The 15,598-nt window shown below is 49.0% G+C and overlaps 1 protein-coding gene across 1 annotated transcript in view; it reads right to left on the reverse strand.

Annotated features, from left to right (window-relative positions):
• Positions 1-9,022: 9,022 nt before the first annotated feature.
• Positions 9,023-15,598, reverse strand: part of LOC143357477 (uncharacterized) — an 85,512-nt gene continuing 78,936 nt past the window's right edge. The window contains exon 3 of the mRNA XM_076794009.1: positions 9,023-9,352. Within this exon, the coding sequence (XP_076650124.1) occupies positions 9,293-9,352 (60 nt within the window). The 3' untranslated portion in view covers positions 9,023-9,292. The remainder of the gene's footprint in view (positions 9,353-15,598) is intronic.

Raw genomic sequence — 15,598 nt, forward strand, 5'->3', positions numbered from 1 at the left:
TCTTTGTAAAACATTTTGTGCATCTTTATTGCCAGTCTACAGAGTGTCCGCGTTTGTACAAATATTTCTAGGATGTTTCTCCGCGTTCAGACGAGTCCCGCGATGATTCTGTGACCCTCGGGCCCTTATCAGTTCTCCGTCCAGTCGTCTAAAAACTCTACACCGGACAGGAGAATGATAAGGGACTTTGGGCACGGAACGTGTGGCTTCCACGTGATTGCCAGTTGAAATTCCAGCTCATCTGTGGTTCTCTGCTTTTTATTACGTACGTTGCGGGGCCAAGAATTCGAACCGTTCTCCTCTTCTTCTTGCCATTCGACGACGGTGGAGAGGAACTGTTTAACGATCGCGCAACATTTTTAGCAGGCAAACGCTGCACATTTCCACACCGCATAATATTATCTAATCGCCGGCGAAATTCATGTTTGCTCCCGATTACAGAGAATACAAGCGCGCCGTCGGTTGCCGAGTAATCTCTGCGTTTTGTCAGCGAGTCTGCGCTCGCTCCTCCGAGACAGAGGAGGAGTGTATATACCACTACCGGCTGTGGAAAGATGTGTATTGACAGAGCGCATTCAAAAACCGCCTCGCTTTTTTCGACAAACAAGATCCCTCCGGACGGGGAGGACCGTGACTCATTGTAGCACAACGGGCCAAGTGAGATGTAACTCGAATTATCGGTTGCTCTGCAAATACCAACGGTTTCCCTAGACCGATAACGGTTGGGGGATCGATAACGCAGAAGAATTCCCCTCTTGTACGTTTGAGTCGGTCGTTCGTGGAAAAACTGCGTAGACAACAACTCTATCAACGTCTCCCCGTCGACCCTGCAAGAGCACTGCCGTCTCTAAAAATGTCCTGAAATACTTTCAGGCATGTAGTTCAAGGCTACGCGATCCAACTGTCCGAAAGAAGCGAAAGAGACACGACATATCTGCAATTATTCTGTAACGCAGTCACTAAATATAGACTACAACAAATTTTGACAAAGCTCGAGCAGACTAAATTAATTTTACAATCGTGAACGCTCCTGGTTGCGGTTAAAGATTCTCCGAAGACGTTCTGAAACACTTTCGGGCACCCTGTTCAAGGCTACAAAATGTTCGAGAGGAACAACATATTTGCAATTCTGCAATGCAGTTACCGAATTCAGAAGTACGACGAATTTCGACAATATTCGAGTGCGCCATTTCGGTGTCAACTAAATTAATTTTACAACCACGAACGCTCCCGAATGCGCTTAAAAGTCGAACGAAGATGATTTCGGTATATTTACTTCGCGACATTGTTGCGAGCGTTGGTGATTCGTTATACAGGTTAATATCTCGCACGGAAACACGCGGGACCTTCCACACGGTTTTCAGTATCGCAGTTCGAAGCCTCGGGTAAAAATAGACCGCGTCGCCCCCGCGCGGCCGCCCAACTTTTACGGCCCTGGATCGAGTCCTCCGCGTGGCTATTATACAACAAGCCATCCCTAACCTTGGACCAGACCGGCCAGTTTCTTTAGTTTTTCCATCATTACAGAGAATCGCGGACAAAAAACCTTGATCCATAGATCCGGAGATCCACTACGGAACCCTCGGGCGATGCGGTCTTTTTACTCCCATCGATCATATTAAACTTGTTAAACGCGTGATTTGCGATCGCCGTTGCATCGAGACTGAACAGTACGCATAAATCGTTGAATCGCATAAGTGTCGCTTGTTGATACCGTGAAAATTTGTTACAGACATCCGAGCCAACATCGATGGCAAACAATTTTTCACTTCTTAAACTAGACTTTACTGCCGGATTGGGAAACTCGTGACTATAAAGAGATATATGTGGACTGGGCTGAACAGAATAGATATAATAGTCACGAGGTTTCCATTCGACTTTACACTATTTTTCAGTTCTCTGGTCGGTAGAGGAAAGAGATAACATTGCAATTTCCGTAGAGCTAACAATTCTAATCTACCCTGTTCAGAGAATTATTCGAAATACGGGCCCATTTTTACGAATACTATTAAATTAGCTCACGCTACGATAAAAATCGATTGAAATTACAGTTCGCACAACGAAATTACAAACTGGGTTGCTGCAGCTGTCCGGTGTTCTTTCGCGCTAAATTGTTTCGCAGACGCGAGAGGGGGATATTAATTCGCAAAATACTTAAACAAAGCGGGGTTGCGCTCGAATTCCCGAAGAGCCACGGGGTGCAGAGCGGGGCTGCCCTTTATGGGGTTTCCGGTGATTTAGATCAGCGGCCCGTGGTTTAATTGGTATCGATCCGATCGGCTTCCAGAGCTCGCAGAGAGAGCGCCCAGTGAATTCAGAGATCACTGATCAGACGCGTACGTGCGACCCAGTTCCGTGAATCACGGTCTGAACCTGTCCGCGGCAAGGATGAATCTACTTCGTTTCCATCAAACACACACCTCTCGAATCTGCGACCTTGTTTACGCTTAACACACGCAATCATAAACGGTGGCAGTCTAACAGTACAAGTCGAACACGGTCCAACTGATTGTTTTTTAATTTCCTCGAGAAATCCTAAGACAGCGATGGGCGCCGGTAGGGGCCCCTCAAACGCCTGCTTCTCCCACCAATCTCTCTCTCTATCTCGTGCACGCGCGTCTTCATATCGCCCCACGGTGCCCTACAGTAACTATGGTGGGGACGGTCTTGTCTGAATTGAGACAAAAATGCCCATCCCTGTCCTAAGAGAACGCTCGACTATTACGTTGACTTTGAATGATTGAAATAATTTGCTGTGTGCATTAGAAAATCTAAAGGATGTTACTTTGTAGATTTATTTGCTCAAATTCGATTTCGATGAATCTATTGAATAGTTTTCTAGTTTAAACATTTTAATTTTCTAGTCTGTACATTAACCCTTTGCACTCGAAGCTACTTTAACTCCAAAACGAAAATTTCCTCCGACCTAGAATATTGCCCTTCTATATTTTTTTTTCCATGTCATGCATACGAAAATGGTGCAATTTACTCGTACACTGCCGAAATGTTTAGTAATTTATTAAATACAAACACATTGAATAATGCAAAAAATATTTTGAATAATGATACAGCAATCTTTAGTGGCGCCTTACAGTCGCCATTCGAGTGCTAAGGGTTAAAAAAATCTAAGATATATCTGTATCGGCCAGACGACAATTTCTGAACGAAAATCGTAAAGTATTATATTTTCAGATTGATTTCTTCAAATTCCGGCGCGACTTTCAACGAATCAATTTCTACTTGAAATGGCACCTTCGCCAGCCTACCAATGAAAGACTTCAGAGAGTATTTCTTGCACGATGTCAGTACAATGTTAGTAAATAATGGTCCTGGTTCATCGCGAACGTTCCTAACGATTTGTACATACAATGCACACTTGTAAACTCGACTTGTACCGAGGACGTTCGGCTCGTCACCTATCGATTCTTATTCCGCGGAGATAAAAATCGAAAGCGTATAATACCTGGTGTCTCGAGTCGGTCGGGCCTCGAATTAATCGTGGAGTCTCAAGGTTTCGGCGGGTCTCGATTTCTCGGATAAGTGAGCGTTATCTGTAACGGAGCAAAGTAGTCGTTCCAGTTATCGCCGGCTAAGGTCTTCGTGCGCGACGCGGCGACACGCTTTTGGACAATGAACTCCCCATAAATAGACTAAGCCGCGAAACACAGTCTTCGGTTCTTTCTATATTTTTTGTTTATTTTTTTTTTTTTTACGCGGCGTTCCACTGTTTACCGAAGACGGTCCCCCGAAGGTTAAGCTCAATGTGGTGTCGAAGAGAGCCGCAGAGGAATGTGCCACGGGAAACACGTGGCTCTCTTCGGATCGCGTTGAGAGAGAACCGACCGATGCAACGCACGTGCAACCATGTCGGTAACAAGACCGGCTCTCGAGGCCCGCGACTATAAAAAGCTACATTGTATCACCGCTTCCTGGGAACCGACCAATCGAAAATAAACTACGGAAACGCTAGATAACGTATCGTCGCCGAGAAGCGGAGCTCAGGGGCCTCGTGTAATCGCTAACCTTCCTCGTTATCGTACCATCGACCGACCAACAGTCAGCTATAGCAGGGAAACGTGCACGGTTGGTAAGGCAGAGGATTGATTCCGGGAAAATATTCGTCCCTCCCATCAACCCCTTGTGACGTGCTACTTTCTCCCTCTATCAAAATGGTTGAAACTGGCCATTGGTAATTTCTGACCAGAAAAAGACAATTTATTGCGTCGATTTCAGAGAAAGAAAATTGGCATTCGAGAAAATTCGAAATCCAAGTTTGCGTCGCATTCGCACGACAACCGGGGGCTAGCAGTCGAACAGCTTCAACAAGAGATTATAGCTAAACGAAAATTGCGTCTCGTGCACGCTCGCAACAGAGCAATTAAGAAACGGTTTACGATAGGCGACGGCTCGTAAAGTTCACAGCGGCGCGGCAATGATTTTCGAGAGATCATTCTCGGATAGAGTTCGTGCGAGCGGTTGGCTGATCCGTCAGGTTATTCCGGAAAGTTTATAATTCCGTGTAGGGCTCGGAAACTCTGGCTAAATCGTATCGTTTGGAACGGCGTAGTCAATTTTGCAAGTTTCTGGAATAAGATCGGATCGAGAGAGAGATAGAGAGAGACTCTCGTTCGGAGTGGCTTTTCGCCCTGTGTGGACCGGTAATAGAATTCTCTTGGTCGAAAGAGGAAGTCGCGACTGGGGGAACGTTCTCCTTGAGAGAATTTTTTTTTTAACGCGGTACAAACGTACACGGGCTCGCGAAACCGCGATAAGAGTGTTCGCGCGCGTGCACATCCGCGTTGAAGACTTTCAGCGAATGGAATAAAGGTTGGGCGAATAAATGCGGCGACTTTATGGGGTTCCTGTAACGGATAGCCGCAAGAAAACCGGTGAAAACCAGCGAAATTGCTTTTCGGCTGGAGAGAAAGAGAGAGAGAGGTTTCCGAGAGCAGTTGCGCCTTGAATTTTGCTGTGTATTTTGCGGCAAGTCGGTGAAATTATCTGTCTGGTGACTGGAAGAGATCGATCGTAGTCTTTTTTTCTGTGCGATGGTTCTCAGATGAATGGAAATGATTCTAACAGAGAGACTATACTCGGTCTACGGAACGCGCGGTCCTGGCTGAGACAATACGCGGCACGATAGCCTTGAGACGCGGTCTGTGCTTCCTTTTATTTTTACATCTGACCCGAGACGACGACACTACGCGCGCCAGTCAGCGTTCCCCTCGATAGCAAATTCGACCTCCTGGTTGGCGAACTTTAAAATGCCGAACGATTTTTCAAACGCCAGTAGCGAAGTGATTGAAGATACCGAGAGACTGTAACATTGGCTGTTGTATGTACAGTTAAACGATTTTCAATCGCGTGGTTTCGTTTCTAAGAATTAACCAAAAATTAAGGAACTAGGTTTACCCCAAGTTGAGCACGACCGTGATGTAATTGATGCTATTTTCCGCGGCACAGTAAACGCAAGAATCATTGCGAGACAAGAGGAAACACGTTGGAAGCTCGCAGTGCTTCGACTTCCGGTTTCCAAAAACCGATAACGACCGGAATCCCGCAAGCCTCTACAAACCTAGCAAGCTGTGATAACGCGGCTGAGCGTTCTTTATTCTGCTAACATGCTCGATTAAATAACAAAATCTGGAGTCTCTAGTTCCTTATTCATCGATTAAATTCCCTTGATCGAACACACGGTTTTACAAAATAAAAGCCTCGTCTACCACGTGCCGCTCACTATGGCTGGCTACAATAATGAACAAATTTTAAGTAGCGTCGGAAGAAGCCTTGATCACCGTAGAAATCCTCTCTCTCGAGGTTCACGAACAATGTAACATCGAGTCCGATGAAAATCCCAAATGGACTCTAGACTAAACCCTCGTGTCTCGAATAAAATTGTCCCGCGAAATTATTTAGGACAGAAGGACCTAGCCCGTCGCAGCCCCCAGACCGAGGGGTTAAAAACTAGAACCCCGGAGGAAGGTAGCCCCGGCATTTACAATTCACGATCGCGGCGATTGAATTGGAAATTCGGCTGGAAACGCGTGAACGAAATTCTAAAGCGATTTCGAAACGTGCGGGGCTGCTGCGTCTGGTCCGTCGAGTACGCGACGCCTCTAACCTCCTGGTGGTCTTTGACCGGTCACATGGCTGGCCGGATCGATCTGCGTCGAAAATACCCTGGGGTGCGAGTCTGGCTCGGTGTCTCGGCACGTTTCCTCTTGTCGAAAATCCCGCTGCAAGTTTCCGTTCCGCGATGGTTCGCGGTACACGCACAGACGAGCGCACTGATTCGCCGGGAAACGGGGAACGGTTCTCCCGCGAGTGTCGCGTCAGCCAATCGCGAACGGCCAACGGGCCGGGCATGCCGATGCAACCGAAACGGGGATTGGTCGTCTAGGAACGCGAGGACCGGAGCAGCGCGTGATCGATCACACGGAACACCGGCGACCCGTCACGAAAAGTGTCTCGCGCACGACTGAACCATCCGACGATCGCGCTCTCGGACGTCTCAGCTCGGTCAGTCCTCGCCTGGTCGGCTGGAGAGGGGGGAAAGAGAGAGGGGGAATCTCCCTCCGTCTACCTCCCACCAACGGAATCCTATCTATCGCTGCGTCCACGCGTAGCGCCATCTTTGAATACCCCTCTCTCCTTTCCCCCACTATTCTCACCCCCCTCCCTCCATACACAACGGGAGCTGGGATTCCCCGCTCCGCTGAAACGAATCTTTCGCGCGCGCTTTGAGAACGCGTCCCTCTCTCTGCGCCCCGAGATGCTGCGCGCCTATGACTTCTCGTTTATTTGTCCGCGCTGCATGAAAGAATTTCGGGATGTTTTTTGCGTCCCATCGATGCAATGACGAACGGTTATTTTTCGGGCGGCAGATGCTGCCGGAGTGCAGCGTCTGTTTTCCAGAGATTTCAGAGAGCTTCTTCCGGGACACTTCGACACGAGATGCCTTTTTCTGGGACGTTCAATTCGTTCCAATCCGAGAAACTCGAGTGGAGGGCTTTTGAAACGGTACAGATGGGAATGCTTAGATCCATTTAGGATGTTTATAGTGTTTGCCGGAGCCCGAGGAGCTGTAGGAGCACTTTGAAAAGATGAGAGATTGGACCAAACATTGAAACACTTGTAGACTCTAAGTACATTGTATCCGTTCCTCGTTGTCGCTGCTTCCACGCAACATCTATTTCGAGCAGTATAATTTAAACACGCGACATTTTTCAGTGAAAAATAGGGAATCGTTTTGATCGATTGGTGGAAGACCTAATCAACCTCGTGCGAGAGTTTGTTACATTGTAGGAGCTCGAGGGAAACATTGTATGCCGAGAATGTACGAGCCGAAAAACGTTTAATTCCACGACTGCTATGCAGTCTGTTTTCCGTTAACAGTGGCACAACAATTCTCAAATGGTAATAGGACAGGTAAAATGATGAAGAACGCTGCACTCCGAGTCTCTTTTCCCGAGGAACAAACTGTCCCATAATAGTCGAGGGTACGGGGTTTTCTCTAGCGAATAAACCGTCGCGGCGAGGGGAATCCCCGAAAACCGCGAAGAATCCGTGAAATGCGTTCTTGGCGACCCGGGGGTGACAATGCAATTCCGCCGCGTGGTTGCGCCCGTTGAATCGGCCGGCAATTGCGCGATCTCATTGTACATCGTGTGATTCTCAGTTTTAATTACGTATTTAGAGAAACGCCCGAGAGAGAGAAAGAGAGAGAAGGTTGGCGAAGAAAAGAGAAAGAGGGAGAGAGCGTTCCGGGGCGTTCTCTCTCCCAACGATTTCTTCTCGGGCTAATTAAAAAGCAGCGGGAGTTTGTCGGTTCTCGTGGAACGTCGCCAGGAGCTCCGGCTTCTCATCTTGAAAACCGCGGTCTAGGCAATAAAGAGGCTCGGCCCGTTTAAACGCACGATTAATGGCGCGAACCAGAGCCAAACGCCCGAGCCTGCTGCACCAGAGAGCGACCATTCGTCGGGTTCCTCCCTTGTTTCAAGCTTCTCCTCTTTTTTTCCGTTTGGGTGACCTACTGAAACAAATTCAAGAGAGAGAGGGAGGGAGGGAGGGAGGGAGGGGGAGAGAGAGAGAGAGAGAGAGAGAGAGAGAGAGAGAGGATACGGTCAGGGAAATTAGGGGGTCAATTAGAAATCGTTTCGGGCTCGGTGGAAAACGCAAAGTGGTCCAAGTACGGCTGGAAAGAGAGAGAGAGGAGGTAAACCCCGAAGAGGGTGGAGAGCAGATACCAACACACCGATCCCGCGGAGAGAGCAAAGTGACTCGATATCGGGGAGTGTCTCGGCGTTAGCCCTGAATTAATTCCTCGGGGCGGCTGGGGGATTCTCCATTACCAGCGCGGAACGAGCAGCAGTAAAGTGTTCCGCCTTGGAAAGAATACCTGCGTCTTCGTCCTTCTCCTCCTCCTTCCCTTCCGCATCAGCCACGACGTCCCAAGCAATTGCTCCATCCCCGCCTCGCTCCTCCTCCTTCGTGCCCGCGGAACGAATTGTCTGAAAAATCTCAGAGCATCCCCCCCCCATACGACCTCACCGACGTCCGAGGCCCTGCAACCGATAAACCAAATGTTTAACCCCCTTCGCGAGCGAATGCGTTCGAAAAGAGGAAGCACATTTTCAAGATCGGTCTCTTAACCCTTAGCACTCGAATGACGACTGTAAATTGGTTTGTGTTTAATAAATTACTAAACATTTCAGTGTTGTACGAGTAAATTAAAAAATATATGTACAAGGAAAATATTCTACGCCGGAAGAAATGTTTTAGAGTTAAAATGGCTTCGAGTGCAAAGAGTTAAAATTGACTCGCATACAAATTTTGCATACAAATCGGCAGTGTCCACCGAACAGCAGATTAATTCCCCAGGTAAAAATTTCAAACGGAATCCACCAAATTTCTCGCATGTTCTCTATAATTTTTCTTTTCCTTTTAGGAACTCGGACGAGGTTCGACATACAAGTTGCAGACGCGAAGAAAATCGTGCAAGGGAGCCGCTCGCACGTGTTTAATTACCGATCGGTCCCGCAGCTGCGTTTGGAAAATCCGCTGGTAATCCGATCCCCGTAGAAGGCGCTGCGAGAGAGTCCTCGATCGTTTCCGGGAATCCCGGCCAAGGATTTTCCGAGTCGCAGGGGGCGGCTGGGATTTTCCAGAGTTCAGGAAGAAACGGTCTGTTCCGCACGTGTGTTCGCACAAAGACCGATTTTCCAAGCGACATGGCGCGGACACGCTTGTTCCGTGGCTGGTCTGCGCGTCGGCCCCATAAGTGGTCGACTAATTATACTCTGTGTGGCCGGTGACCTTCGGTCTGCTCTCTCGCCTCAGCTGTTCCCTGGATCTGTAAATCAACGGGAAACAGTCCGGTGAATGGTCTGCTCGACACACGCGTGCTCACAGCTTTTCGAAACAACGATAAGGGAGAAAGAGAGAGAGCTGGGGGGGGGGGCGGAGACAATGTGCTATGATACTTTTCGCGATCGTGAAAACAAGCAATCTGGAATCAGTCGTTTCGGGACACACACGCATACACCACGGCATTGAAAAGAATGACACGATGTTTGTCCCGGGTGTACGAATTGAAAAAGACAGATCGGGAGTGCCGCGCGCTTTGAGCCTTTTTCCGAGATATAGATAACACGTGCGCGCGGAGAGCGATTCGAAACTGAGTGTGCTCTCTCTCTCTCTCTCTCATCGCGACTGATGTGATTGAAAATTCGCGAGAGCGAGCTGAATACGCGTCGCCCGAGGACACGACAGAATGGAGGACATATAGAACTGAGTCATTGTGGCCGAGATAAGGTCGGAATTTTCTGGCCGAATAATGCGAAAGCCACTCGCTTGTCTCCCAGTGATAATCGCGAACACCGGAGACAGAACGCTTCTAAATATCTTTCGATCCTCTTGTCTCTTTCGACAGTGTGTTTTTTTTTCCTCTGTTCTGGTACTCGAATGGCAAATAAGACTACTAGACAACTCTTCAGTTTCCTTCGTCTCGTGGCTGTCACGAGAACAGTTCAAACGCCTTTGGCACGCATCGACGAAAATCTAACAGGTGATCGAAGAGATCGAAGGATTAATATCTGCGGCGAACCAGTTTCAGCTTTACAAGCTGCTCGCTTTAATTAACCAGCTGCGCGGCGGGGGGCCAGATGGGAGCGCAATTATTTAAACTTTCGACGCGTCTTCCGTTCACTTTCCTCCGCTGAATAAACAGAACGGCTTTTTTTTTTCTCGTTCGGTACACGCGGCTCTCTGTTTGCACCTAGGTTCCACCCCCCGTTTCCGCTTTAACGACGCGAGGGAGCGAAGTTTCGCGAGAGCTTTTTCTCGCGCGGTATGCTAATTCCGCTGTCCAAGCTACGCCCGCGAGTAAATCGGCCCTGTTCCCCTGTTCTCCCCCGTTCCCAAGGAAACCGAGACGCCAAGAACGACGCGCTACCTTCGCTCCGAAATGCCGCTTTGGATCGCTGCTGAGCTGCAGTCTTGGCGGGTAATGCGTTCTCTACCTGATTTACTACCTGATTTTCTACCTGATATGTCTCGGCTTTAGTAATTTGCACAGCGAATCTGAAACTGCGATGGTCTCGTCTCTGTCCGGAATTTATTTTCTACACCGGGTACAAGTACCTTGACAATTCGAAGCGTATTCTACCGCGCTCTGTTTGATCCCCAAACGAATTGAAAAATATCCAACAAAATTGGTGTCGGTCAGAGTTGTCCTAGAGGCTCCCTTCAAATATTATTTTAACCCTGGCGGTCGTATTCGGTTTATGGGGATAATATAAGATCAGTATGGTTCTAAGGTGTGATGACTGAGAACAGATATACGACCGCGCAATAGAAAATAAAATATACTGTTGTTCTCGGCTTGCAGCTTTCACGATCGAAGCAGGAAAAATTCCCAAAAACTTTTCCTGCATTTCCACAAGAAACGAAGAGGCCAATGAAGAACTCGGACACAGTAAATTTATGAATGAATAGATGTTCAAGGCATCCGCGAACTGAGATAACGGAGAGTGGTGTGGCCACGGATAAATCGAAGAAGCAGTTAGGACACTCGGAAGCAGAAGGGTCTGCCCCGCAGGGTGCGGCGAGTCTCGGGTTCCTCGAGGGTCAAGGTTAAGCCTCGAGAGTCCCATATGCACGGGTTCCGTGTTTCATCCTGCCACGTTTTCCCACTCGTCCCTCTCTTCCTATTCCCCTCTTTTCTCTTCTTTTTCCTATTCTTCTTCGCTTCTGGCCTGTCATATATTTTTTCCCGCCCTCTCGCTCAACGGAAGCGTCCGTTCGAGAGAGAAAAAGAGAGAGAGAGAGAGAGAGAGAGAGAGAGAGAGAGAGAGAGACAGAGTTCCCGTTCTTCCTGGCAGCAGCAGCATCCTCGATCCATCGGTTTCTATTTACGGTGACCGATATGGTCAATTTCCGGGGCATGACCGTGCCACTCCGATCGACAGCCAACCGTTGACGGTAGCAACAATTTTTCTTCCCGTTCGATTTCTCCGGCTAAATTAGGGGATGGCACTCGAGAGCGATTAAAGCGCTGACTGCCACTATAAAAGTCACGCGGGGCTATTTGTTCCGTAATGTAATAACAGAGGACGCATGATTTAGTGTTGTGATCATTTCTCCAGCTATCTTGAACCTTTCAGGACCGAGACAAATTTTTGCCTCGAGAGGTTGCAATCAAAATTGAATTTTAGCCAAACTGTAACTTCGAACTAAAGACTTTAAATAGAGACTTCAAACCGAACTTTATATGTGTCGATGCAATTATGCGAACCATTGATTGAAGAACGAAAGAACTGTTTACGTTGAAAGTAACGGATAGAATAAAACGAAGAAATGAAATCATAGATTCGAGACTACAACTGTTCGTTGAGAAACACTTCTGTGAATTGCTGACTTTTATCGTTTCCCTGTCCTTTCTATGGCCCCTTCGTGTACATAGATCGTCAAGAGCTCCTAGAATGTCACAATCAATCTTAACAAGATTCTCAGCGAGTGCATATCAAGAGGAAGCTCGCAGATTTCTGCTAAGTGATCCCGCAAGAAATGATTAGCGTTTCTGGAAGCGACTGGCAAGCGATTGAAATTTTTATTCCTACCGGAAAGTTGATTGAACGGATCGTATTAAAAAAATGTTAAGCATCCACCGGTAGTTAATCGACGGGTTCCCAGGGGTTTGCGGAGAGATTTTGCCGGTAATGGTTCGTAGATTCGGTCCCACGACACCGCCCACGCACTGATTACAGCAAGAACCGCGACAGTGCCAGCCCATTTCCCCAGCTGATACGTCGCTCCTTAACGAGGCCGGTCGGTGTCGCCGAGGATACCGTGAAATTCGGGTGAAAAGTGCAGAGAACCCTCGGGAGAGAGCGAGTCTCTCGTCAACGACGACGACGACGACGACGACGACGACGACGACAACGGCGGAACACGACGAGAACGAGGACCGTTTTCGACGGGACAACGACCACACGCTATCGTCGCTCTATTAAACCGTGTCTATAGTTAGTGGTCGCGCGGAGCGGATTTCGCCGGCGAAGCGTTATTTATAGTGGTCCTAAGAATAATATTATACGGGCATTCGTGCGCGTTGGAATAATTTTATAGGAGTAGCGCTGTCACACCTTGCCGAACGGGCACAGGTGTTATTTTCGATCTAGCCGCCCGTTCCCGTCGCGGCTCGAACCCTTGTGTCGCCGAAGTGGTACCAAAAATTCGCGTACCATCATTCGAAACATAGATTATTAACACGTTGACTGTTACGTGGTTTGCCCGTGGCGCTAACGTGAATTTTTTATTATGCGACGCCGGTCACCGGTGGCCCCCATGGCGTTGCAGCCAAGTCGAGTGCCGGTCACCGGTGACCCTCACGGCAGCTAACGCGTTAAATTCGTTTCTGAAATTGAAGTTGAACTTCCGTTGCGAAACAGCGAGAAAACTTTGAAAGATCTTTAAGAAGTCCGCTGCTCTCTCGAGACACGCGCTCGACGTCCGCCAACGAATCGAAATTATTGGCCCGTTACCGGCTCGTTAGCAAGGTATCGTGTTTCCCGAGACTCTCCGCCGCCCACACTTTTCACCGATTTCCCACGACTTTTTCCCTGCATCTACTCCGGGCGCTGTGCATTATGCACGCTCGCTTCGCCGCATCTCGTTTTCCATGCGGCTTCGAGAACGAACGGATGAGGAGAGAACCCTCCCCCCTCGGTCGTCGGATCGGGAAATAATGATTCATTAAGGACTAGATTCGGGACACGTTCGACGGCGTGTAATTTGCGATAGGAGCTCGCAGAGAACGGGAGAGAGAGAGAGAGAGGGAGACAGAGAGAATGGCGACGCTCGTCGGTTAATTATTGGTGGACTTTGAAATTCCCATTGAGAGATCGAGCTTTTTATCGCGATTTCGCCGGGGAGAACAGAGAACGATAAAGGGCCTTCCGATCGTGATTAATTCACCGCCAGTGGGTGACTCGAGAGATCGAAATCGACCGAGAATCGCCTGCACCCATTTCTCTCTCTCTCTCTCTCTCTCTCTCTCTGAAAGCGTTCCTAACAAATTTCCGGAGCGCCGTTGCCAGGATAAAGTCTCGCTTGTTTGTTATCGGCGAACTGGTGATATCTCGATCGAACTTATCAAAGAACTTATCGCCCCGCCGAAACTTAGATAACAGACAAACGGACGCCTTTCGCCAGCGCACGCTTCCGCTTTCCAGAGTTTTCATTTCGCTCGGCGATGTTTTCCCGGTGGCGTTTCTCGGCGGCCTGCTGTCGTCGCGATATCGAATGACAAACACGGGAGTTCTTCGCCCGTATGTTCTGTTCATTGTGTCAGCGTTGACAATTACCTGTCCTGTTGGCAGTCGCTTCGGATGCACCAGGCGATATTCCCGAAATTTATTGACGTTACACGAGAGAAGGAGGGAGAGAGATAGAGGGCCCGGCGCACGATCCTGTTAATCATTTCCATTATCCGGCCGGTGCACACCTTCCGCAGAGGCTCGCTATACGTAATCGACGATGTAAATAGCCCCGGTGATCTTATCGGCCGGTCTCTGTCACGAATTTCATTCCCGTAATGAGCAAAATCATTTAAAACCAATTTCAATTACCGTCGCACGCTCCATTTAATGAATCCTTCGAAATCATCCCCGGAGACTTTCGCGGATCACCGGGAAATTGATTTCGCGGTGGCACGAGCGCCGGAGTGCATACTCGGAGGCAACGAAGTCTGCGAAAGCGTTGTTCAAACCGGCGATTCGTTGTCAAAATTTCCCTTCGAGGCCCACCATTCTGTGCACTCTATTGTTGTGTCGTGTGATTGTTGCAGACATTGATTGTCGAGAAAGAAATTCGGTCGTCGGTCTCTGGCCAGATCTGTCATGGTCGGTGGCATCCCGGAGTGGTTGGTATCATTTTTTCTTCCTCTGGGAATTAGCGCTCGAGGCTCGCCCTTGCCCGAAAAAACCACTCGCTCCGTTGCGGAGACGACGACGACGACGACGACGACGACAGGCCGAGGCCAGCCACAGCCACAGCCGCCAACCACGACTTACGTAATTAGCATAATTCGCGAGGAAATACGAAGGCTCGCGGAGGCGGCTTGTCCTCGTGAATCGCGCGCGGAATTGCGAGAACGAAGAATATCGCTCGGGCTGTGCGGGCCCTTCAAAGTTCATCTGCCGGCTCGAAAACTCGACCGTTCTCTTCTCTTCTCTTCTCTTCTCTTCTCTTCTCTCGGTGCATAGCCACAGAGCCGGGTTGAAAATTCCTCCTTGCTTTTGCCCTTTTCGAGAATCCTTTCGACGGTTCCGTTACAGGGGAAAAACCACCTTCGCAGTTGGGGCTCTTTTTCACCGTGAGAACCCGCAGAATCACCCCCCGGCTTCTCTCTCTCTCGCTCTCTCTCTTTCTTTCTCTCTCGGTCGAGGTTCGTCTTTTTTTCCTAATTAAGTATAACAACCATCCGCGCGCGCCGCTATAATCAAAGGAGCAGCTTGATCCTCTCTCGCTCTCCTTCCTCGACGCCCTTGTTTCTTCTCGCTCCCCACCGGTGTCTGATTCCCGAGGAAAATTCCGCGGCCCCGAGACCGAGACCGAGACCGAGACCGCGAGATTAAACCGATCAGCTCCCGGGATTGTTGAGCTCGGGGAGAAGCTGGAGAGAGAAAGGTCTTCTTCTCGTGGCTCGCTCGTGGCCACCGGCGGCTAAATCTACGCAACCGTTTTCCCCTCTCCTCGCCTCGTTTCAACCGATTCTTCGGTTAACCCAGCTGGCGTTAACCTGAACACAGAGGAAGAAAAAAAAAACGATTCGTTTCTACTATATATGCACTATAATCGGGGCCTGTCTGTGTCGCTACGTTTCAATGACTGGGTCAGAGGTGACACGGGGCCGAAGGGGCACCAAATGCTAATGAACGAACCATTGTATTCGAGCAGCCGCATTATTATGTCGGCCGTGAGCCGACTCGACTGCCGAGCCACCTTCTACTTTCCCCGGGAAATTAACGCGAGCCGCGACCAACGCTGCGGCGATCGTTAACGGCGGCTCTATCTTCGATGACCGATTAATTTTACT

Source organism: Halictus rubicundus, chromosome 1 (genome assembly GCF_050948215.1).
Source record: "Halictus rubicundus isolate RS-2024b chromosome 1, iyHalRubi1_principal, whole genome shotgun sequence".
NCBI classification, from domain to species: Eukaryota; Metazoa; Arthropoda; class Insecta; order Hymenoptera; family Halictidae; genus Halictus; species Halictus rubicundus.